This window comes from Rosa rugosa, chromosome 1 (genome assembly GCF_958449725.1).
Source record: "Rosa rugosa chromosome 1, drRosRugo1.1, whole genome shotgun sequence".
Taxonomy (NCBI): Eukaryota; Viridiplantae; Streptophyta; class Magnoliopsida; order Rosales; family Rosaceae; genus Rosa; species Rosa rugosa.
The window spans coordinates 31,108,565-31,127,720 of NC_084820.1; the positions used below are offsets into that span (position 1 = coordinate 31,108,565).

A 19,156-nucleotide genomic window follows, 5' to 3' on the forward strand; every position below is an offset into this window, starting at 1 on the left:
GATGTAAACCTCTAAAATTTTCCCAAGGATATCGTGGAAGATCAGGTTCATGGCTCGCTGATAAGTGGCCCCAGCATTCTTCAGCCCAAAAGGCATAACCACATACTCGAAAACACCCGCGAATCCAGGACATCGGAATGCAGTTTTATGTCTGTCCTCCTCCGCGACCGGAATTTGGTGATACCCTGCGGTGCCATCCATAAAGGACAGTAATTCATGTCCTGCTACAGCGTCTACCAACATATCTGCTACCGGCATGGGGTAAACATCTTTAGGTGTAGCGATATTGAGGTCTCTGTAATCCACGCAGACCCTCATCTTACCATTCTTCTTGCGAACTGGCACTATATTAGATAGCCATTGATTGTATTTGGCCACTCTGATAATGCCTGATTTATGCATTTTCTCAACTTCCTCTTTGACAAGGACTTGGGTTTCTGCATTCATTCTTCGCGGTTCTTGTTTCACAGGCCTATTGTCAGGGAGTGTTGGTAGCTAATGGCAAACCAAATCCGATGACAGGCCGGGCATATCTTCATATTTCTCTGCAAAGCATTCTTTGAAACCAGTAACAACGCAATAAGCCTCTGTTTTTCGCTAGGCTCTAAGTAAGCACTGATAGCCACTTCCATAGGTTCTTCTGTTGTGCCAAGATTGACCTTTTCAGTAGGGTTTCTGACCTTAGGGGGCGTGTCGTCCAGCGCTGTCGGAGCGAGCTGAATTTCTACCTCCTCTTCCTGTTCCTGATCAGAGAACTCTTCATTGACGGTTTCTAAAGTTGCGACTCGATCATAGGCCTCTTTCTCCACTAAGTACGAAGATAATCTTTCATACAGCGAGTGGAGGGCCTCTATCCCTTCCTCTGGAAGGTCGTAATCCATTAATCGTTTAATGGTTTGGGCACAGCGTGGCCAGGCCTGTCCAAGCCTTCCTTTACGAGCGTGAGCCCCCACTGTGCCAAATCAGAGGCCGTCACCCCTGTGGGGCGGCCCTTGTTATCGATGCCACTGACTTGCAATGGAGTAATAGGCTCCAAGTAGTACCTGGCATCTACATAATTCGCGGAAACTGGAAATGGACGAGGGTCAGCTTTGATCACCTCGGCTTTATCTGTCTCTCTGTTCCACATAATGAGTTCCTGATGGAGAGTTGATGGAACACAATAACTCCGGTGGATCCAATCCCTGCCCAGAATAGCGCTATAGGCTGCATAACAGTCAGTTACAAAGAAAGCATAAACACCCTCTGCAGGACCAACCTTGATGCGCAAGAAAAGTAATCCCAAGGTCTTCGTCACAGTCCCTGCGAAGTTCTTGAGTGTAAGGGATGTGGACTGGATTTTCTCTTTCTTGATCCCGAGCAAATGCATGGTCCTGGTAGTGATGACGTTCACAGCAGCTCCGGTATCAACCATAATCTGGCTAACTTTGGTGCCGCCAATCTCCGCTGTGATGTACAAAGGTCGCATATGTTGAACCATAGCGGGTGTAGGCCTGGTGAAGCTCATGAAGAATTCTTTGCTGTTAGCATCTTCTGTTTCAAGAAAGACAGCCTCCTCTACAGGTGTTGTGATCGCTGATGTAATCTGCAAAGGTTGGGCGCTATTTTCCTCAGTTTCTACACAATCCTGCGCGGCGACTGGTAGTGCATACCTCGCAGGGAGTACGTAAACCATGTTGCAAGATGTATCGGTCGCAATTGTTTCATCCATGTCCTCTTGCAGGTTCAGCTTGGGTTCTTTGACAGGTATGTCAGTATTGAATTGCTTAGTCAGCCGCTCTACCAATGATTCCTCCGTAAGGCCTTTTACCTCACATTGCTCATGCCCCGGTATCCCGGTGGCTCGCTCAGGCGAGTTGGACTTTGGGTCGCTTGTTGTAGTCACCTCAGGGGTAACAACGGCACTCTGGACCTTTTTAGGTTTCCACTGTAGCGTATTGGCAACTTTGTCCTTGCCCCCCAGTCTCTCAAAAACTGAGGATTTGGCCTCTGAGTCGTCGCGAAAAAACTTGCGCCTGACATGTGGTCGCCTAGTCGGCGAACTCTCCTTTCGAGCTGGCGGAGGTCTCCTCTCGTCTGTAATCCTGCAAAAAACACTGGGCTTAGATGCCCCTTTTGCTGAGCTCGCGTGCTTAGTAGCCGGTTTGTAGCTCAGGGCCGCTACAGTGTGATGTTTTCCTGGTACATATGTCCCCTTGGAGGCATTCTTCCTTGCATCAGTTTCTCTAAGGAGATGCTCGAAGCTGCCCACCTCTGTGATGAGTTCTCCCATTGACTGGATCATGCTGCCATGCTGCTTCTTTCGCTGTCGAGGCTCTAAACCCTTGATCGCCAACTTGATCAACTCTTTCTCCAGCAGGATCACGTTCAGTTTGGCCTTCTGAATCTGGAAGCGTTGAAGGTATGCAACAGCGGATTCAGTAGGCTGCTGAGCCATCTGGGTGAGAGAAGCCAAATCAACTTCAGGCTCAATGGCTCCAAAAGTTTCTCGAAAGAGTTTTTCCATTGCGGGCCAATCTGCCACTGTTCCTGGTCGGAGTTTGGAAAACCACCTGAAGGCCGCTCCCGAAAGAGAAGTGCCAAAGATCCTGCACTTGAGGATGTCATCATTCTGGTACTGGCCGCATTGCACTTTGAACCTGGCCAGATGAGTGATTGCATTCTCGGTGTCTTCCCCTGAAAAAGTAGAAAATATGATGTTTTTATATCCCCTGGGAAATGGCGCGAGCATTATATGCGGCGGGAAAGGTCCCTCATAGACCCCATCCATTTGGGCTCTCGGGTTAGCCAGCCTGATCATCTCCTCGACCTCGTCTCGTCTAACATATTCCGGGCCTAGAGGAGGGGGAGGTATTGCCATAGTGTGGCGAGCAGCCTGTATGGGTATTGCTTGGTTCACAATTGCTGCCTCTTCTCCCATCTGGACAGCGCGGGTTGTAGCAGGCTGTTGAAAAGTCACTGCCGGCATGGGCATCTCTTTTGTCAAAGCTGTTATCTTGACAGGATTACCAGCTTGGTCAATCCCGTAATAACCTCCTGGCAGCTCTTGATATATGTTTTCCGCCCCATCGCTGTCGTACTGAACGAAAACGGTGGAGTCGGACGGAGCTGTGCCACCTTTCGATGTCTGCTGCCTCTGTCTGGTGGTCTGTCCGCCTGACGAAGTAGCCTTTTCTTTGCTACCGCCAATAACCAGCGCTTGTTCTTTATTTTTCTGTGGCGTAGCAGCAGCTGTTGTGGGAGGTGTAGTGGTGTTGCTGCTAACTTTCTCTCGCTGATTCGGCGGCACGTACTTGCCTGAACCAGATGGTTGGCCAAGGGAACCCAGGATAACGTTAGGATCACCTAACGTCTTGTTCAACACTTCTCTAGCTTGGTTCAACTCGGCTCTTTGCATGGCCACCTCAGTTGCGAGATTCTCTCCATCTTTACGAAGACTTGCCATATCAGACGCTGCCTGCTTCGTATGGTTCTCAATAATCTCTATCAATCCTTGGTGGCTCCGGTTCTGGTTCTCTGCAATACTTGTAGCATGAGCCCTTAACGCATTCTCTGTTTGTGAGATTTGTTCTGTAGTCTCCACTGACTGTCGGGAAAGACGTTCGTGTATCTCACGTATAATCTTATTTGTCCTCGCGTTTTCCCTTTCAAAATCAGCGGCGATCCACCTGCTATGATTTTCGACGTTTTCCCTCATGATCGCGAGCGCGACCTCGGTTGTTGCTCCCTCTGGAATAGGCTTCGCAACGAAAGCCTCTATTCCTCTACTCCCCACTGTGTTGGAGATAGTGGTAGTGACAGGCTCATTGGCCTGAGTAGTAGTAGTAGTTTGACCCTCAGCAGCGGTCTGGTGATTCTCTCCTTGTTCCGTTGACATATTGGAGGATTCGGAATGGAGAGAGAATCTTTGAATAACTTGTTCTTCAGAAAGACCACGACACTCCGCACGAGGATGCGGTGTGTAACTGGAGGTCTTATGCTTTGAGCAGTTAGCGTAGCTCTTTTGGTAAGGGTTTTCGCTTGACTTCCCAATGGCTAACGTTCACGAAAAGACACTAGTTGGTCCCACTGGGCGTGCCAAAATGTTTGGCGCAAAAACCAGTTGGCTTGCAAACTGTCTCTTTTGAGCGTGTGCGCAGGCGTGCCAGCACCGTGGGGTGCAGTCGTCGGGGTAGTCCCTTGACCTGACTTCTTCTTCAAGCGTTGTGGACGAGGAGAGCACCAACCTCGCCACAAGGTTCTTCTCTAGCCTTCCGGGAAAGGACTTTCTGCCTTACGGATAAGGACTTTGGGTGTGATCTCTTCGCGTCACCGAATCGATACTTAGTGTTGTAGACTAAGCAGAGCAATCACTGGGAAGTTTTGCCTCTTTCCAATTTGGCCAATAGTATAATTTGTCGAGACAATGAAACTTGGTAGTATACAGATAGCTACTATAGATGAGATATCATCAATGCTCATCAATTAGAGATCTGTCACACATTCATATATGCATGCATTAGCTATAATAAGCTTTATTGATATCGAGTACTCATGCTTTTTTTTAAGGCAAATATTGTTTGTTCAGAACAACATAATTAGAGAATGTGGATCTTTGTATAACCTCATGAAGAGTGTTATAGGGCTTGTACAATCTTCTCTTATAGGGAGCTCAAAACATTGGACTTGGTGGATATATTTTCACGCCGTTACAATAGTGTTTTCTCCTCCTAACGGCGGGAAGACTATCTAATTTGACCATTTGTAAAATGTACGATAAAAAATAATCCAGTGTGGGTTGGCGAGCCCAAACCAAATTTTAGGTCAAAAACTATAAGTTAATAAGTGTCACTTTCTTAATTTCTCATCATTGATTGAAACTTTTTCTTAAAATAAAATTGAGACATGGTGGATAAGTATCACACCAATTCATGTCATTTATCATAAAAGATATTTCTCCCCCTAATGGCGGGAGGATTGTCTCATTAAAGTGACAACTCGCAACTATGCAATAAATTATAATTTCCTTGTTAGGAAGGTTTGCAACTATTGTTGTATTATACAGCAATGTAAAGTATGTATATGAGTCTACATGACATAGTAGATAAAATAAAGATACATTGGTCACACCAAAAATATTTTTATTTGGCTCAAAAAAAAATTTAGTTCATGACACAGTATACAGTATTCTACTTACAACATAAGTTAAGTGAAAATTTCATCACCGATCTATGCAATGGTATTCCATATAGGTCATATAATACAAGCTCATTTGGAGCCATCAATCAAGATCTGCAGCTCTTGAGATGATTATTACCTTAGCTTTCTGAAGCATCAATTGTGAAAAGTTATCAACAATTGCAATGGATCATGTTCATAGTTGCATTATATGCATGCAAGACAAATATGTTTGTCTTTATGTTTATCATGAACATTCATAGTTCAAATTGAATTTATATATCGACGAACACGTGGTTCATATTATTGTTTGACACTGAAAACAAATGTCAAAATGATATACTCGAATTTAGAGTTTGGGATAGTGGTCTATATGGGTATAAGCGGATACTCCAATAAATAATAGATCTAGGAATTATAGCCTTCATACTCAAAATATTTGGTTTGGTCTTCACAATTAGAAGCATGTTCTAAAAGTGGAGTGAATAAAGGTTCACATGTACTCATAAAGAGAGTGGAGGTCCTGACATAATTAGAGATCAAGAAACAAGAGGTTTCGATCTATTTGATTGTATAACAGTCAGTGGAGGAATTTTAAGTCCTCATATAATTGGATCAAGAAACATGTAGTTTCGATCTCATTATAAGTTGACAATTTTATATCAAATTATCAGATAAGATAATAAGAGGAAATCAAAATGAAGTCGTCGAACTTATGAAAATACATACCTCGATTCTGTTGGAAATATAATCAATATTGTTGATACCAATTCATGAGTATCATATGCAAATAGAGATGTATCCATTTAGAGTCAGTAATTGATACATGCATTAATATAACATTATAACAAAATAATCAAAAATTCGTTGTACTTTAGTTGGTTAGGATATTTGACTCTCACCCAAAAAGACCTAGGTTCAAGTCCCCGTAACGGAAAACTATTTTGTTATATTTTTCACAAAGAAAAACAAAATAATCATATGAGGTAGATATGACAGAAATAATCATAAGTAACAAATCATCATAATGATGATTTAATGAGACAACCATTCTCTCTAGAGCAATATGAAGAGCAAAGATTACTCCATGTTAAACATAGTCGTTTGCTTGCACAACAAGAGAAATATTGGAGACAAAGATCAAGGGTTGCTTGGTTAAAAGATGGTGATAGAAACTCGGCTTTTTTTCATCGTAGAGCTAGCAGCAAAAAAAGTAAAAATACGATCAAAGGGATACAGGATGAGGCCAAAGTTTGGCATGTTGAACCAGCTAAAGTTAAAGACTTGTTAATGAAGCACTTTACGTCCATCTTTACTACATAAGGGACAGGCCCTGAGGCTATGTTAGAGGTCCTGAGTGCAGTTCCGACTAAGGTTACAACAAATATGAATGATGAGTTGCTCAAACCTTACACCGATGAGGAGATAAAGGAGGCTTTGTTTCAAATGCATCCCTCAAAAAGTCTGGGGCCAGATGGGATGTCACCGTTCTTTTTCTACAAGTACTGGCATGTGGTAAGCTTTTATGTGTATACTGCTATTAGGAGTGTGCTAAACGGTGGTGAAATTTGGGAAGATTCCAATTTGAAACATCTATGCCTCATTCCCAAATTAAAGGATCCTAAAGATGCTACTCACTTTAGGCCTATTGCCCTCTGCAATGTGATTTACCGAATCAGCTCCAAGGTAGTAGCCAACAGATTAAAAAAGTGGTTGCCTGAAATCATTTCTCCACTACAAAGTGCATATGTTCCAGGACGGTTCATTTCGGACAATACCTTGGTCGCAACTAAAGCAGCACATTTCATGCATAAATTAACAAATCAAGAAACAGGTTTTTTCTCTCTTAAACTTGATATTAGTAAAGCCTATGATATGCTTGAATGGAGTTTCTTACAAGCAATGCTAACAAAGTTGGGTTTCAGTTCTCAATGGATTTCCATGATTATGAATTGTTTAGCATCAGTCAGATATGCATTACTTGTGAATGGGGAGCAAACTGCTAAAATCTTTCCCTCCAGAGGCATTAGACAAGGAGATCCTTTGTCTCCTTATTTGTTTATACTTTGTGCTGAGGGATTATCTGCTTTAATTTCTAGAGCCGTAGAGAATAATGTCATTGGTGGCCTCAAGATATGCCCTCAAGCACCTACCCTGCATCATCTGTTCTTTGCAAATGATAGTCTCTTGTTTGGAACTGCTACTGAAGAGGAGTGCTCCAAATTTAGAGAAATTCTGAACTTGCATTCTGGACAACATATTAACTTTGAGAAAAGTAGTGTAGTTGGTGGCCTCAAGATATGCCCTCAAGCACCTACCCTGCATCATCTATTCTTGGCAAATGATAGTCTCTTGTTTGGAACTGCTCCTGAAGAGGAGTGCTCCAAATTTAGAGAAATTCTGAACTAGTATTCTGGACAACATATTAACTTTCAGAAAAGTAGTGTAGTTTTTAGTAGAAATGTCAAACCAGATCTGCAAGTAAAATTAGCCTCTATTCTAGCAGTGAAATGTGTTACAGAGCATGATCGGTACCTTGGCTTGCCGCTGCGGGTTGGAAGGTCAAAGACTGCTATTTTTTTATTACATAAAAGAGAGGTTGACCAAGAAGTTGGTGAGATGGAAATCAAAAATTCTGAGTTCTGCAGGTAAAGAAATACTTATCAAAGCTGTAGCTCAAACTATTCCTTTATATACGATGAATTGTTATTTATTACCTAAGGGTTTATGTGATGACATTCATCAATTATGTGCCTCTTTCTTTTGGGGAGATATAGATGAGAAAAAAAAAATCCATTGGATAAGTTGGGAGCATTTGTGTCTTACCAAGAAGGAAGGGGGAATGGGGTTCAAAAATATCTATGCTTACAACCTTGCTATGCTTGCCAAGCAAGGGTGGAGGATAGTATCCAACCCTAATTCTCTCATTGCTCAATTATACAAAGCTAGGTACTTTCCTCATTGTTCCTTTTGGGAGGCAGAGTTGGGATATTCTCCATCTTTCTCTTGGAGAAGTATTTTGAGTGGTAGGCCTGTTTTGAGGGCAGGTGTGAGATGGAGAATTGGAGATGGTACACAAGTTAATATTTGGAAAAACAATTGGATTCCAAATTGTCCGCAATACTTGATTCAAAGGCCGCAGGGGACTGTTTTTGAAACTGTGGCTGATCTCATTAATTCTAGAGATCGGACTTGGATGTCTGCTGCTATTCATACTTTGTTCTCACCGGAAGTTGCTTAAAAGATTTTATGCATTCCTTTGAGTCAAAGAGCTATTCCTGACAAATTGTTATGGAGTCCAGAGAATAAGGGTTTCTACATTGTGAAAACGACCTATTGGATTGCTAGAGAGAAGGTGCTTGAAAATGTTCTAACTTCTACTTCAAGAGGGATCCTTTTGGAGAACTTTGGAAGAGGATTTGGAAAGCTAAAGTACCAGGAAGGGTTTAGATTTGTGCATGGAGCGCATGCAATAATCTTTTGCCCTCAAGAGAAAGACTGCTTACTAAGGGGTTACAATGGTGATACAAGCGGTCTCTTGTGCTCAAACAGAATGGAGGATGTTGCTCATATATTTAGTAAGTGCCCTACAACTTTAAATATATTGTCGGCACCTCCTTTTAATCTTCAAGATAGTCTGTTACCATCCATTAATTTTAAAGAATGGATGTTAGATCATGCAATGCATCTTAAGCCTGAAACTTTTGAGAAGTTGTTGATGATTATTTGAGCATTATGGAAAAATCGCAATAACATGTTGTGGAAGCAAACCTCTCAATCTGCTCAAGATATCTTGCTAAGCTCTTTGGCTTGGCTAGAAGAGTTCGATGTAGCCCGGAAACCAGTTAGACAACCAAAGGTGACGGGGCAAAAAAGATGGAAGCCGACAAGCAATGGGAGGTGGAAATTAAATGTGGATGGAGCTTTTTTACCACAGATGACAAAGGGAGGAGTTGGTGGGGTGCTTAGAGATGCAAATGGGCAGTTCATTGCTGCCTTTGCACACCCTGTACAACATATTTCATCCTCTAAGCATGTGGAAATACAAGCTTTAAAGGAAGGTTTGGATTTGCTTACTTCCATAGGTGTCCAAAATGTGACAATTGAAAGTGATTGCTTAGAAGCTACAGAAGAGGCAATGTGCAATAATTATGAGTTTTCTATTCATGCTGGGTTAAGATGGCTATGCAAAGAGTTAGAGGGGTTAAACTTCAGCATGAGGTATGAACTTGTAATATTGTTGCTCATAGACTAGCTAATATAGCTTTTGAAGCAGGACATAGAACTATCTGGTATAGTATTGCACCATATATCATTCTTGATGTATTGCAATCTGATTATGATCGCATAAAATAAATAACTATGATATAATGGTAATAAAATGAGTATTTATAACAATAATTACCAGAGAATGGTAATAAAATGAATTATTAATAACAATAACTTCCAGATAATGGTAATTGGAAACATTATCATGACAATTGTAACTCTTGCGACAAATACTCATGACAAATTCAATTATGTAAGAATTGTAATAAAGATAATTTAAACGTAATAAATGTGATTAAACAGATAAAGATAATGAAAGCTAATTACTTTTAATCGGTGCCAAAATATAGGCTAAAAATGACTAAAAAAATAAATAGAGAAAAAAAAAGGCCTAAACATAGGCTTAAAATTAATCGGTGTCAAGAACACCGCCGCTGATCATGTCATCAACATGTTTTCCATTGTCCACAAAAAAATCATAGACGTTGAGCTTGTTATCATCACTGACAGATTCTCCACATAATTTTAGTTTGGAGGTAATCCGATGCATAACGGAATTGAAAATTAGTGATAGAGTTGAAGTTCTGAAGGCGCAAGTGCGTCCATTTATATCGTGCTCTAGGTAGAACAATAGTTTTTTGGTGAGCAAATCGATCTACCAATGCTTGCCAAAGCTCAAGCGGGTTTTTCACCATAAGGTACTCATCTTTTAGGCTCTTGTCAAGATGATGACGCAAGAAAATCATAGCCTTGGCGCGATCTTGCACAGATGACTTATTGTCAACTTTGATGGCATCTCCAAGGTTGTTAGTCATAAGGTGAATTTCGGCATCTAGAACCTAGCTCAAATAGTTGCCAAAAATTTCAAGAGGATCAGAGTCCAATTTTGTCAAATGCATCATCTTTCTACAAAGAGAAAAGACGAGATATACCATGATCCATAAGTATTAGAACTGTATGTTCTATGAACAATGATAGAAAATTCATATTCGAAACAGAATTTCGAAGCATTCATAAATATGAATAATGGATCCCATAAGGAAAACACGAGAAAACATTCGTGTGATGTTTGTAGAACCATAGGTTATGATATTACTCGATCAGCGGACTCGAGTCTTGACTATTGGAACATGTAGTTCTCAATGTTGTATATGAAATATAAATTTTCACCAATTATACATCAAATATTTATAAATTATATAATCGCATAAAACTCATAGATCAATTAGCCTTGGTCATAAGCAACTACGTTGCACCATAAGGCTTGCGGATCATCCTAAAGTTCAAAGAAGAGAAATAAGAGCAAATGCGTGCTGATAACGTGTTATAAACTAGAGAATAAGAGATAAAATAGAGACAGAATATATGAGGAGGTAGAAATGTGTGTTTCATTCTCATTAAACATGTTTATATAGAAATAGTGTTTACATCATAAGAACATAACTAATAAGTATTTACAGTGGTGGACAGCCACATATATATAATATTTACAACTATCTAATAAATCATAAGAATAATAACTAATGAGTATTTACAGTGGACAGCCACATATATATAATATTTACATCTATCTAATAAATATCAGAGATGTTCAACCCCAAAATCGGCCTGAGATTAGTGTGCGAGAACTGTAAGTTTCTAAAATATTTTTATGACCCAATCATCTGCTATCCGAACATTAGGCTTACGAATCGTTAACACTGATGGTCCTTGCCTTGAATAAAGGAGAAGTGGGCCCCGTTCAATCTCAGCCTTTTGATTTGCCGGTTCAATTAGCGCACTCTTTTGCCTCGTAGACAGTCCTTGCAGAATAATCCTCTCAATAACACATTCTGAAGAAAATTGGGTTTGTGCAGGTGCCAGATTAAGAGATGTAAGCTTCCCATCTGCGAAAACAAAGCGACGATGGATATAGGATCCTTGCTGAAACTCGAAGCTTTTTCCATCATCCACATAGAGTTCACCTTCAGCTGCTTGTGAACTATTCAGTGCTATCACCTAGAACAGGGAAAAAGAAAATTACAACCATACATCCAACCTGACATCTGCTTTTCATACTACACAGACAATATTTCAATCTTGCATTCACGCAAGCATAAAATGGCTTCAGCCTCAGAGAACAGTTGATCCAACAATTTTTTTTTTGGGATTCCTGTTCACCACACCATCACAATTCTTAGTTTCTTACACAATACATATACACTAGGAAGACATTGTCATAGGTTATATGAAAATGGAAACCTTTTCTCCGTGGAAATGCATTCTTCAAGGATATATAAATATTATGTGCCTAGGTGGCCTAGTCATTATGTCTAATTACACCAAACACTTATATAAAAAAATAAAAAATAAAAAAATAAAAAAGGGATTTACAAAAATATACCCCAAACTTAAATACTATGCCCCAAAGTTTCTTGCTAAATTTCTGAACTCGTGTAATGCAAGACATTGCTCCTAGGCCTATATATCAAATGGAAATAGACCTTTCACCATGGAAATGCAATCTTCAAGCATGTTTAAACATTGAGCCTAGGTGGCTTAGTCAGTAATTCAAATTACAGCCAGACGCTAAAGTAAATTAGGTTAGTATGCTCAGACACATTACAGCAGAGAACAAAAAACTTGGCTTCTAATTCTCTTTTTTAATTGTATGCATTCACTAGTCCAGTTTGCATAACCATGCTCTAATTATGCAAATAGAACAAGTTTGCCCACACTTACATGTGGCCTTCAGTTTCAGTATGGATACAAACTATTTTGAGGATTTTCTACAATATTAGCTTAGAGATACTGCCATACTTGAGACAGGTTTGGAAATAGACAAGCATTCATCGGAGCCTTCTCAAAGCTAAGGTGTATAAATAAAGAAAATTTGAGCAATCACACCAAAGATTTTGAAGTCTATGTTCTAAGTTATAAGCATGTTCAGACAGACTTATCTATTATTATGAAACTTCACTGAACTTTAATTCAAAGGCATACCAGAGTGTATGGATCGTTCACCATCTGGGTGGAACTCCGACGAAAGCGGTCTTTCCTTGGTATGATAGTCCCAGCCCTCTGGAAAGCAGGAACACCCTCTTCATTAACATCCAGCTTATGGGTCTTACCTCCCTTGTAAGCTGCTCCAGTTTTCACATCATACCATGATTCTTTCCCAGGCAAATAAACTGAAGCATGTTTTGCATGCTGGTACAGAAGAAAAAATTGAAAGTATCAGAGATTAATGACAGAAGAATAGGTAAAAGAAAACAAAGCTTAAAAACGAGTAAACTATTAGGCTATAGTGATACCTTTGTATAGATCCCTTGTACCAAAAGACTGTTTCCAATCATGAGAGCCTCATCATTTGTGAAAGTAGCCTCCTCGGAAGGAAACTCCATCCACAATGGACGAGCAACTGGAAATCCACTGGTGTTTGCCTCTCTGAATAATGTGTAAAAGTATGGAAGCAACATGTAACGGATGTGTATAGCCTCCCTTATTCGTTCAGTATTTTTTTCTCTGCATAAGACGAGGTAAAGTGTGATGATTGAAGTAATGGTAGGACGACAAGCGAAGGAAGGGGAAAAAAAAAAAAAAAGCTTATGCTATTGATTCATTGAGGTGATAATATGGGTTTTGTCAATCTATTCATTTGAAAATCTCATACTTTCTCAAGTTTCAATCATCAAAGGAAAACATGTTTTTTTTTTTTCCCAATGTTTTCAACAAAGAGTTATTTCATGGTTTTTACTCAAAATTATGGCAAGTGATACGACCATGCAATTTAGATAGACCACAATGAAAATCATTTGTACTCCAAACAGCAGGTTTTGATCATAATGCATCACTATCACAGTACCTACTCTTCATTTAAATTCGCATAACCATCTCAGAGGTCTTGCCTGCCAAAAGTGCTACACACATTCCATTTGCTTTTTCTTTTCAAAAATGAAATCAAAATAAGTTGAAACACTAGTGGAATTTTCTTTATGTATAAATAAGAAACATTCACTTATGGCAGCATTTGTAATACGTATACAGCTGGGAAGAAAAACGTTGAACAGGAGCATAACAAAGCATGGAGATTTAAAGCCATATCCACTACTTAGCAAAGATATCAATTTTGAAAACTGTATCATGCAAATCAAAACTGAAAAATTAAGCTAAGCAGTATGCTCCCTATAAAAATTAATATTGGTGGATCAAGAGAAGTTCTAAATCGAAGGAAATTACAAATGCAGATATGTGGCAGCATGTTGAACTAAATAGCAAACATACTCAAACAGTAGAGGAAATCTTACCCAAATAACCATGGTTCTCGTCTTTTGGTGTCATGGTGAGCATGACCTCTAAAGAAAGGATAGTAGGCTCCTAATTGATACCAACGAACCCACAACTCAGGTTCCGGATTGCCAAAATACCCACCCACATCAGCACCTGTAGAAGCATTACAACTATTAGTACCTGTTGAAATACAAACTTTGCATCAATATGAGAAATTTTCTTTTCTTACCAGAGAATGATATCCCAGTAAGACCAAGAGTCAAAATCATCGGAACTGAAACCCTGAGGTGATCCCATTCAGCTGTATTGTCTCCCGTCCATACTGCTCCATGCCTTTGACTTCCAGCAAATACTGCTCTCGATAAAACAAATGGCCTATCCCTTCCATCACCTCGCTGAAGAAGCCCATCCGCTGTAGCCATGTGAAAGTAGTAACCATAGGCGTTATGTAACTCCCGGTGTTCTACATCTCCTTGATGTACAGCATCTCTAGGCATTGTGACCTGGTTATGGTAGTTATTCATGAGATGTAGAGATGGTATGCAACAATAAAACAAAACAGAATGAAAAGAGGAAATAAAAAGGCACACACTCGGCCATCATCATTTCTGATAACAATCAGCATTAGAAAAATGCAGCATCAGCACAAACTGAAAATTTCTTTTATTCTTTAGGATTAAATCCTTTTTTAAGTGTCGCATTTCACTAACAATTCAAGAAGGGACAAAAGTCTAGCAGTTTATTGACCCTGGAATCAAGATTAATTAGAAGTAAATTATTAAATTCCAGTATTTGTATCAAGTCATGCCAAGGAAAGTGTGGCATTTAGGTTGTGCAACAGTTTTACTTGATAAGGGTTGGGCTGACTCCAAGCCTAACCAACACCATTTAGGCCACCCAACCTAAATTTTAGTAGAGTAGGATAGACTGCTTTGGACTAATTGGCCAAAGTTGATGAAGGGTGCTTATTTAGACATACAGTGATCAATTTCTGACCACTATAAGTGGTCTCAAGTAACTATATTGCAAAATAGACCATAACTAAGTAATGAGTGGGCAAGTCTTCCACTATTTCTGCTAACTTAAGCAGATACTTAGAATAGGGTTTACATCAAAGAAGCATAAGCAACATGAAAGTAACTTGCGGATTTGGTGCTCGTCATCAATTTTCTGTTGCAAATCGTGGAGCAAGAATGCTAGAGTTACATATAAGTAAGAAAACTAAATTACAGACGGACAGTTGTCAGGCACGATATCGGTTGGAGGAACATTACATGGGCTAGCTCAACCAGATAATTAAACCTAAGTCCATTAATTCTACATCCAGAATCCATGCTTTATGTCTATGCCTAAAAAATACCAGAAAGTAATAGAGAAGAATGACTACATTGGCCGGAAGAATTAGCACTTGATCCGGCAATATCAAAAGTTTCTTTTAGCCAAGCATATTAAAATATCAAAAGTTGTCTATATATACAGTTCATACCCCTCATATTTCACCAATGCTCAAAACTTATTCTACAAAGTTCATACTAGAATAACTAATTTTACTAAATTCTTATACCACAGAAACTATGCTAGTAGTCGCAGAGATACCCTCCCCTTTTCTCTACAAGGATAATCCGAAATCTTAGTCTTTTGATGCTACTGCAACAAAAACAAAAAACAAAAAGACAAGAACAAAAAAATAATAATAATAACTGAACATAATATATGTGTCTTTACATTATGATCGCACACATTTTCCTAATCATAGGTAGTAGCTGATACATGTACATGCAAACAAATGACATAAGATGTATATACAACACAGACTTGAATCAGTGTTTTCACTCATTGGGAAAATACATAATAAGTAATCAGAAGCTCATTATCCAACTTGCAACATTAAGTTACTTGATTTATTATGAAGGTAAAGGACAACTTGGTTGTCTCAACTTGGTTGACAAGTATGTCTATTTAAGAAAGCAGAATAAATTTATAACTAAAGACTCTACTGTGAACAAAAGGAGAGATAAGTGATTAAGTAACATACCTCAGGACCATTGAAGACAGAAGGCTCATTCATGTCATTCCAGATGTACAAGGAGGGAGTTGAACCAACATAATTTTCAGTAGAGAACTTTGTAGCCCACCAGGACCTAACCTCTGGCCTCAACATATCCAAATATGATGATGAACCAGACCAGCACCACCCATCGTAATCATTCCCATTGGCATCCTTAACATAATAGCCTTTTTCTGTGGCCTCCCTGTGCAAAAAGTACGAGTCATCTCGTTTAATATGAGGGTCCACAATAGTAACCATGTGCCTACCCTTAGCAGCCAACTTCCTCTGCATCTCCTCCGGGTGAGGGAAAAGCATCCTATCCCATGTAAAATACCTCTTCCCGTCTGTGTGCTCAATATCAAGCCACAAAACATCATACGGAATATCATGCTCATCAAACTTAGAATCAACTTGCTCGACATCCTCCTCATCTCTATAATTCCACCTACATTGGTGATACGCCACCGCAAAAAGCTGCGGCATTGCGGGCGTGCCAGTCACACTCGCATACTGACGCGCTACATCCTTTGGCCCCGGTCCCACGAAAAAGAAAGCATCCACAATACCGGCCTCACTCATCCAAAACGTGTCAATCCTACTCTGCGACGAAGGGAGAGCAATGCCGGCCTCGGCATCCCACCCGTTCCCAAGAACATCAATCTGCATTTCAGCAGCATTCAACCAAAAGAACCCGGAAGTCCCTCGGGCCTTGCCGTGGGAAATCATGAATGGAATCGAGCCGTAAAGCCCGAATGGGGAATCATGAATATACTCAAACACGTCCAAGTTAAACAGTCTATAGGGTTCAGATTCCTCAACCCCGGGACCTCTAGTGGGCTTCAAAGCAAAGCTTGAAGCACGCTCAGGGATACCATAAACATGATCAGCCCCATAAAAGGACACATCAAAACTAATGGACTGAGGGCCGTAGGGCCTCTTATCCGTGTGCCCTCTAAACCTCTCTTCCCAATCCTCACCACCCTCTCCCTTCTCTCTCAGCTGCTCAAAATCAAATAAGCCATTGGAATTCACGGAAATTACACGATTACCCCTCTTCTCGCGGACGTAAACCTCGAACGGATCGTGCCGCAGCACCGCCTCGTAGCCGTCGGACAAGAACACGACCGACGACGGAGCCGCGTCGCCGTCGATCGTCTCGGTCGAAATCCTCTGCAGCCAGAGCTTTTTGCCCTCGAACTCCGGCAAAACGACGTCGGGGACCTCGAAGCGCTTGCGGGGCGGATCGAGCTCGTCGATCCTGAGGCGCAAGATCCCGTCTTGGTAAGCAGAGAGAGTGAGAAGCAAGGGCTTGATTTGATCGGGGGTTGTTTCTTGTTGTTCGATTATCTTGGGGACGAGCTTGGCGGTGAGCTCGCCTTCGGAGATGGCGGCGTCTTGGGCAGTGATCGAGGACGAGCCGGGGTAACGAGCTCGGGCTCGTTTGCAGAAAGGGGTTTGGTTACAGTTTCGGAACTCGTCTTTTTTCCATGAGAGAACTGGGGAGAGGTGACAGGTGAGGAGGAGGAGGAGAAGAGTGAGGTTGTTCATCGTCTGGGTCTTCTTCATGGATTAGAGGTCATGGTAAGGAAATGAGAGGAGAGGAAGAAGAACCTCCACAGTGTTTGTTCCACTAGTGTTGAAGACTTGAAGACATGAAGTTGTGTTAGTCACGATGACCAAAATATCGACCATTCAAAAATTTTAAAGGAAATTTTGAGAAAATTTCGAAAAAAATACAAATTTTAAAGGAAATTTTGCAAAAATATCAATATCGATAAAATTTCGACAAAGCTTATGGAAACTTGGAGAAAAATATAAAATTTTAAATGAAATTTTAGTATATGTCTAGTTTTTTTTTTTTTTTTTTTAGAGAAGGACGTCAAGCTTTTTAATAATCAAAAGTAGGTAATTACAATTCATGACCTGCCCGTAAGGGCCACGTCAAAATCAAGCCATGCTAGGCTACCATACAGCAACCTAAATGTAAATACCCTAGGAATACGCGCTAGTAACCAAAGTAACCAAGACAATGTTAGGAATAAAGAAGAAACCCATCCTAACATATCTGGAGACTGGAGAGTAACCACAACCCCTCTGCAGAGAGGGGACTCCCCCAGGATCCCAAATGCGGACCCAATGGTGAATGGGCCTAAAAATCACAGCTTGCAACAGGACCATTAGAGACAAAGCAATGGCCCAAAACACCATGATCCAAACCCGGCATAATCTGCTCTGGGCACCCAAACAGGCCGCAACTTGCTGCCACCCATTACTCCGCGCCGCCATCTCCTCCAACATCCAACCACTCGGAACCGCCACTCCACCTCTCTAGTTGATTAATAATCTACTCTATTTCAAGGATATATATATATATATATATATATATATATATATATATATATATATATTAGACAAATATTATTACATAATAAATTAGTATAATTTAAAGTGAATTAATATACATTTATTGAAATTTAATTTTAGTGAATATTTATAATCTTAATACAAAATATAATACCGCAACTCCAAACAGAATCCCTGACTCCACCAGTCAAATTCGGCCAGTCCCAAATGAATAAATGACTCCAGTCAAATTCTCCCAACACCAGAAAAAATCAAATTCATTCCCAAATCACACAAATAAAGTCCAAACCAAATTCAAGGGCTTTAAATCCTTTCCCAAACACAAAGTCAAAATAAATGGGTCATCTACCCATTTAAATCTCAATTATGCCGGAACTACTTGTCGTTTGATCCCGCAAAAGGGTATGTAGGCAATCTAGAACCAAATCTATCTGGATGCAACCGCATCCTAAACACAAAATCGAATCCCTGGTCCACTTCAACCAAATTCATCCCAAACACTATTCTCATTCCAAAATCAAAGCCCTCCAATGAGTCATCCACTCATTGGAACTCTTGAACTACAAGTGGCTTGATCCCTCTCCAAGGGTACGTAAGCAACCCATTCAAATATTCTGGTGCGTGCAGCCGCAAAAATAAATAAACACACATCCCATCAATTGGTTTATTCATAAATGGAATCAAATGGTGTTTCCCTGTAACAAGGGACTGTAATTAAGAGACACATTCTGTCTTGAATGGGTCGAACCCAAAATAATAAAAGCTCTATTCTTTTAATGAATACAAGTGAAATTATGTTGGGTGACATTTTCGCTCACTGTGTGCAATTTTTACTCAATAAAAATATCGCACGAAATTATGATGGTATATAAGAATAATATCGCCAACCTAAAAAAATGAAAATTTCGCCGAAATATCGGCGAAAATATCGATTTTTCAATCCTTGGTTAGTCAGAGCTTGTGAATTTGGATCCAATATTTTGGGTGGGTATTATCGACCTAAGTGATTTCTTTTTTTTTTAGGAGGAATATCAATTCACGTTAATA

The 19,156-nt window shown here is 40.1% G+C and overlaps 1 protein-coding gene across 1 annotated transcript; it reads right to left on the reverse strand.

The window, feature by feature from the left end:
• Positions 1-10,792: 10,792 nt before the first annotated feature.
• On the reverse strand, positions 10,793-17,403 carry LOC133724636 (probable glucan 1,3-alpha-glucosidase). The gene is made up of 6 exons (XM_062151414.1): positions 15,731-17,403; positions 13,925-14,198; positions 13,713-13,848; positions 12,720-12,930; positions 12,409-12,615; positions 10,793-11,424 (listed from the first exon to the last, which is right to left on the reverse strand). Exons 1-6 carry the CDS (start codon positions 17,309-17,311, stop codon positions 11,065-11,067), a joined length of 2,769 nt encoding a protein of 922 aa, XP_062007398.1. The 5' UTR covers positions 17,312-17,403; the 3' UTR covers positions 10,793-11,064.
• Positions 17,404-19,156: the final 1,753 nt, after the last annotated feature.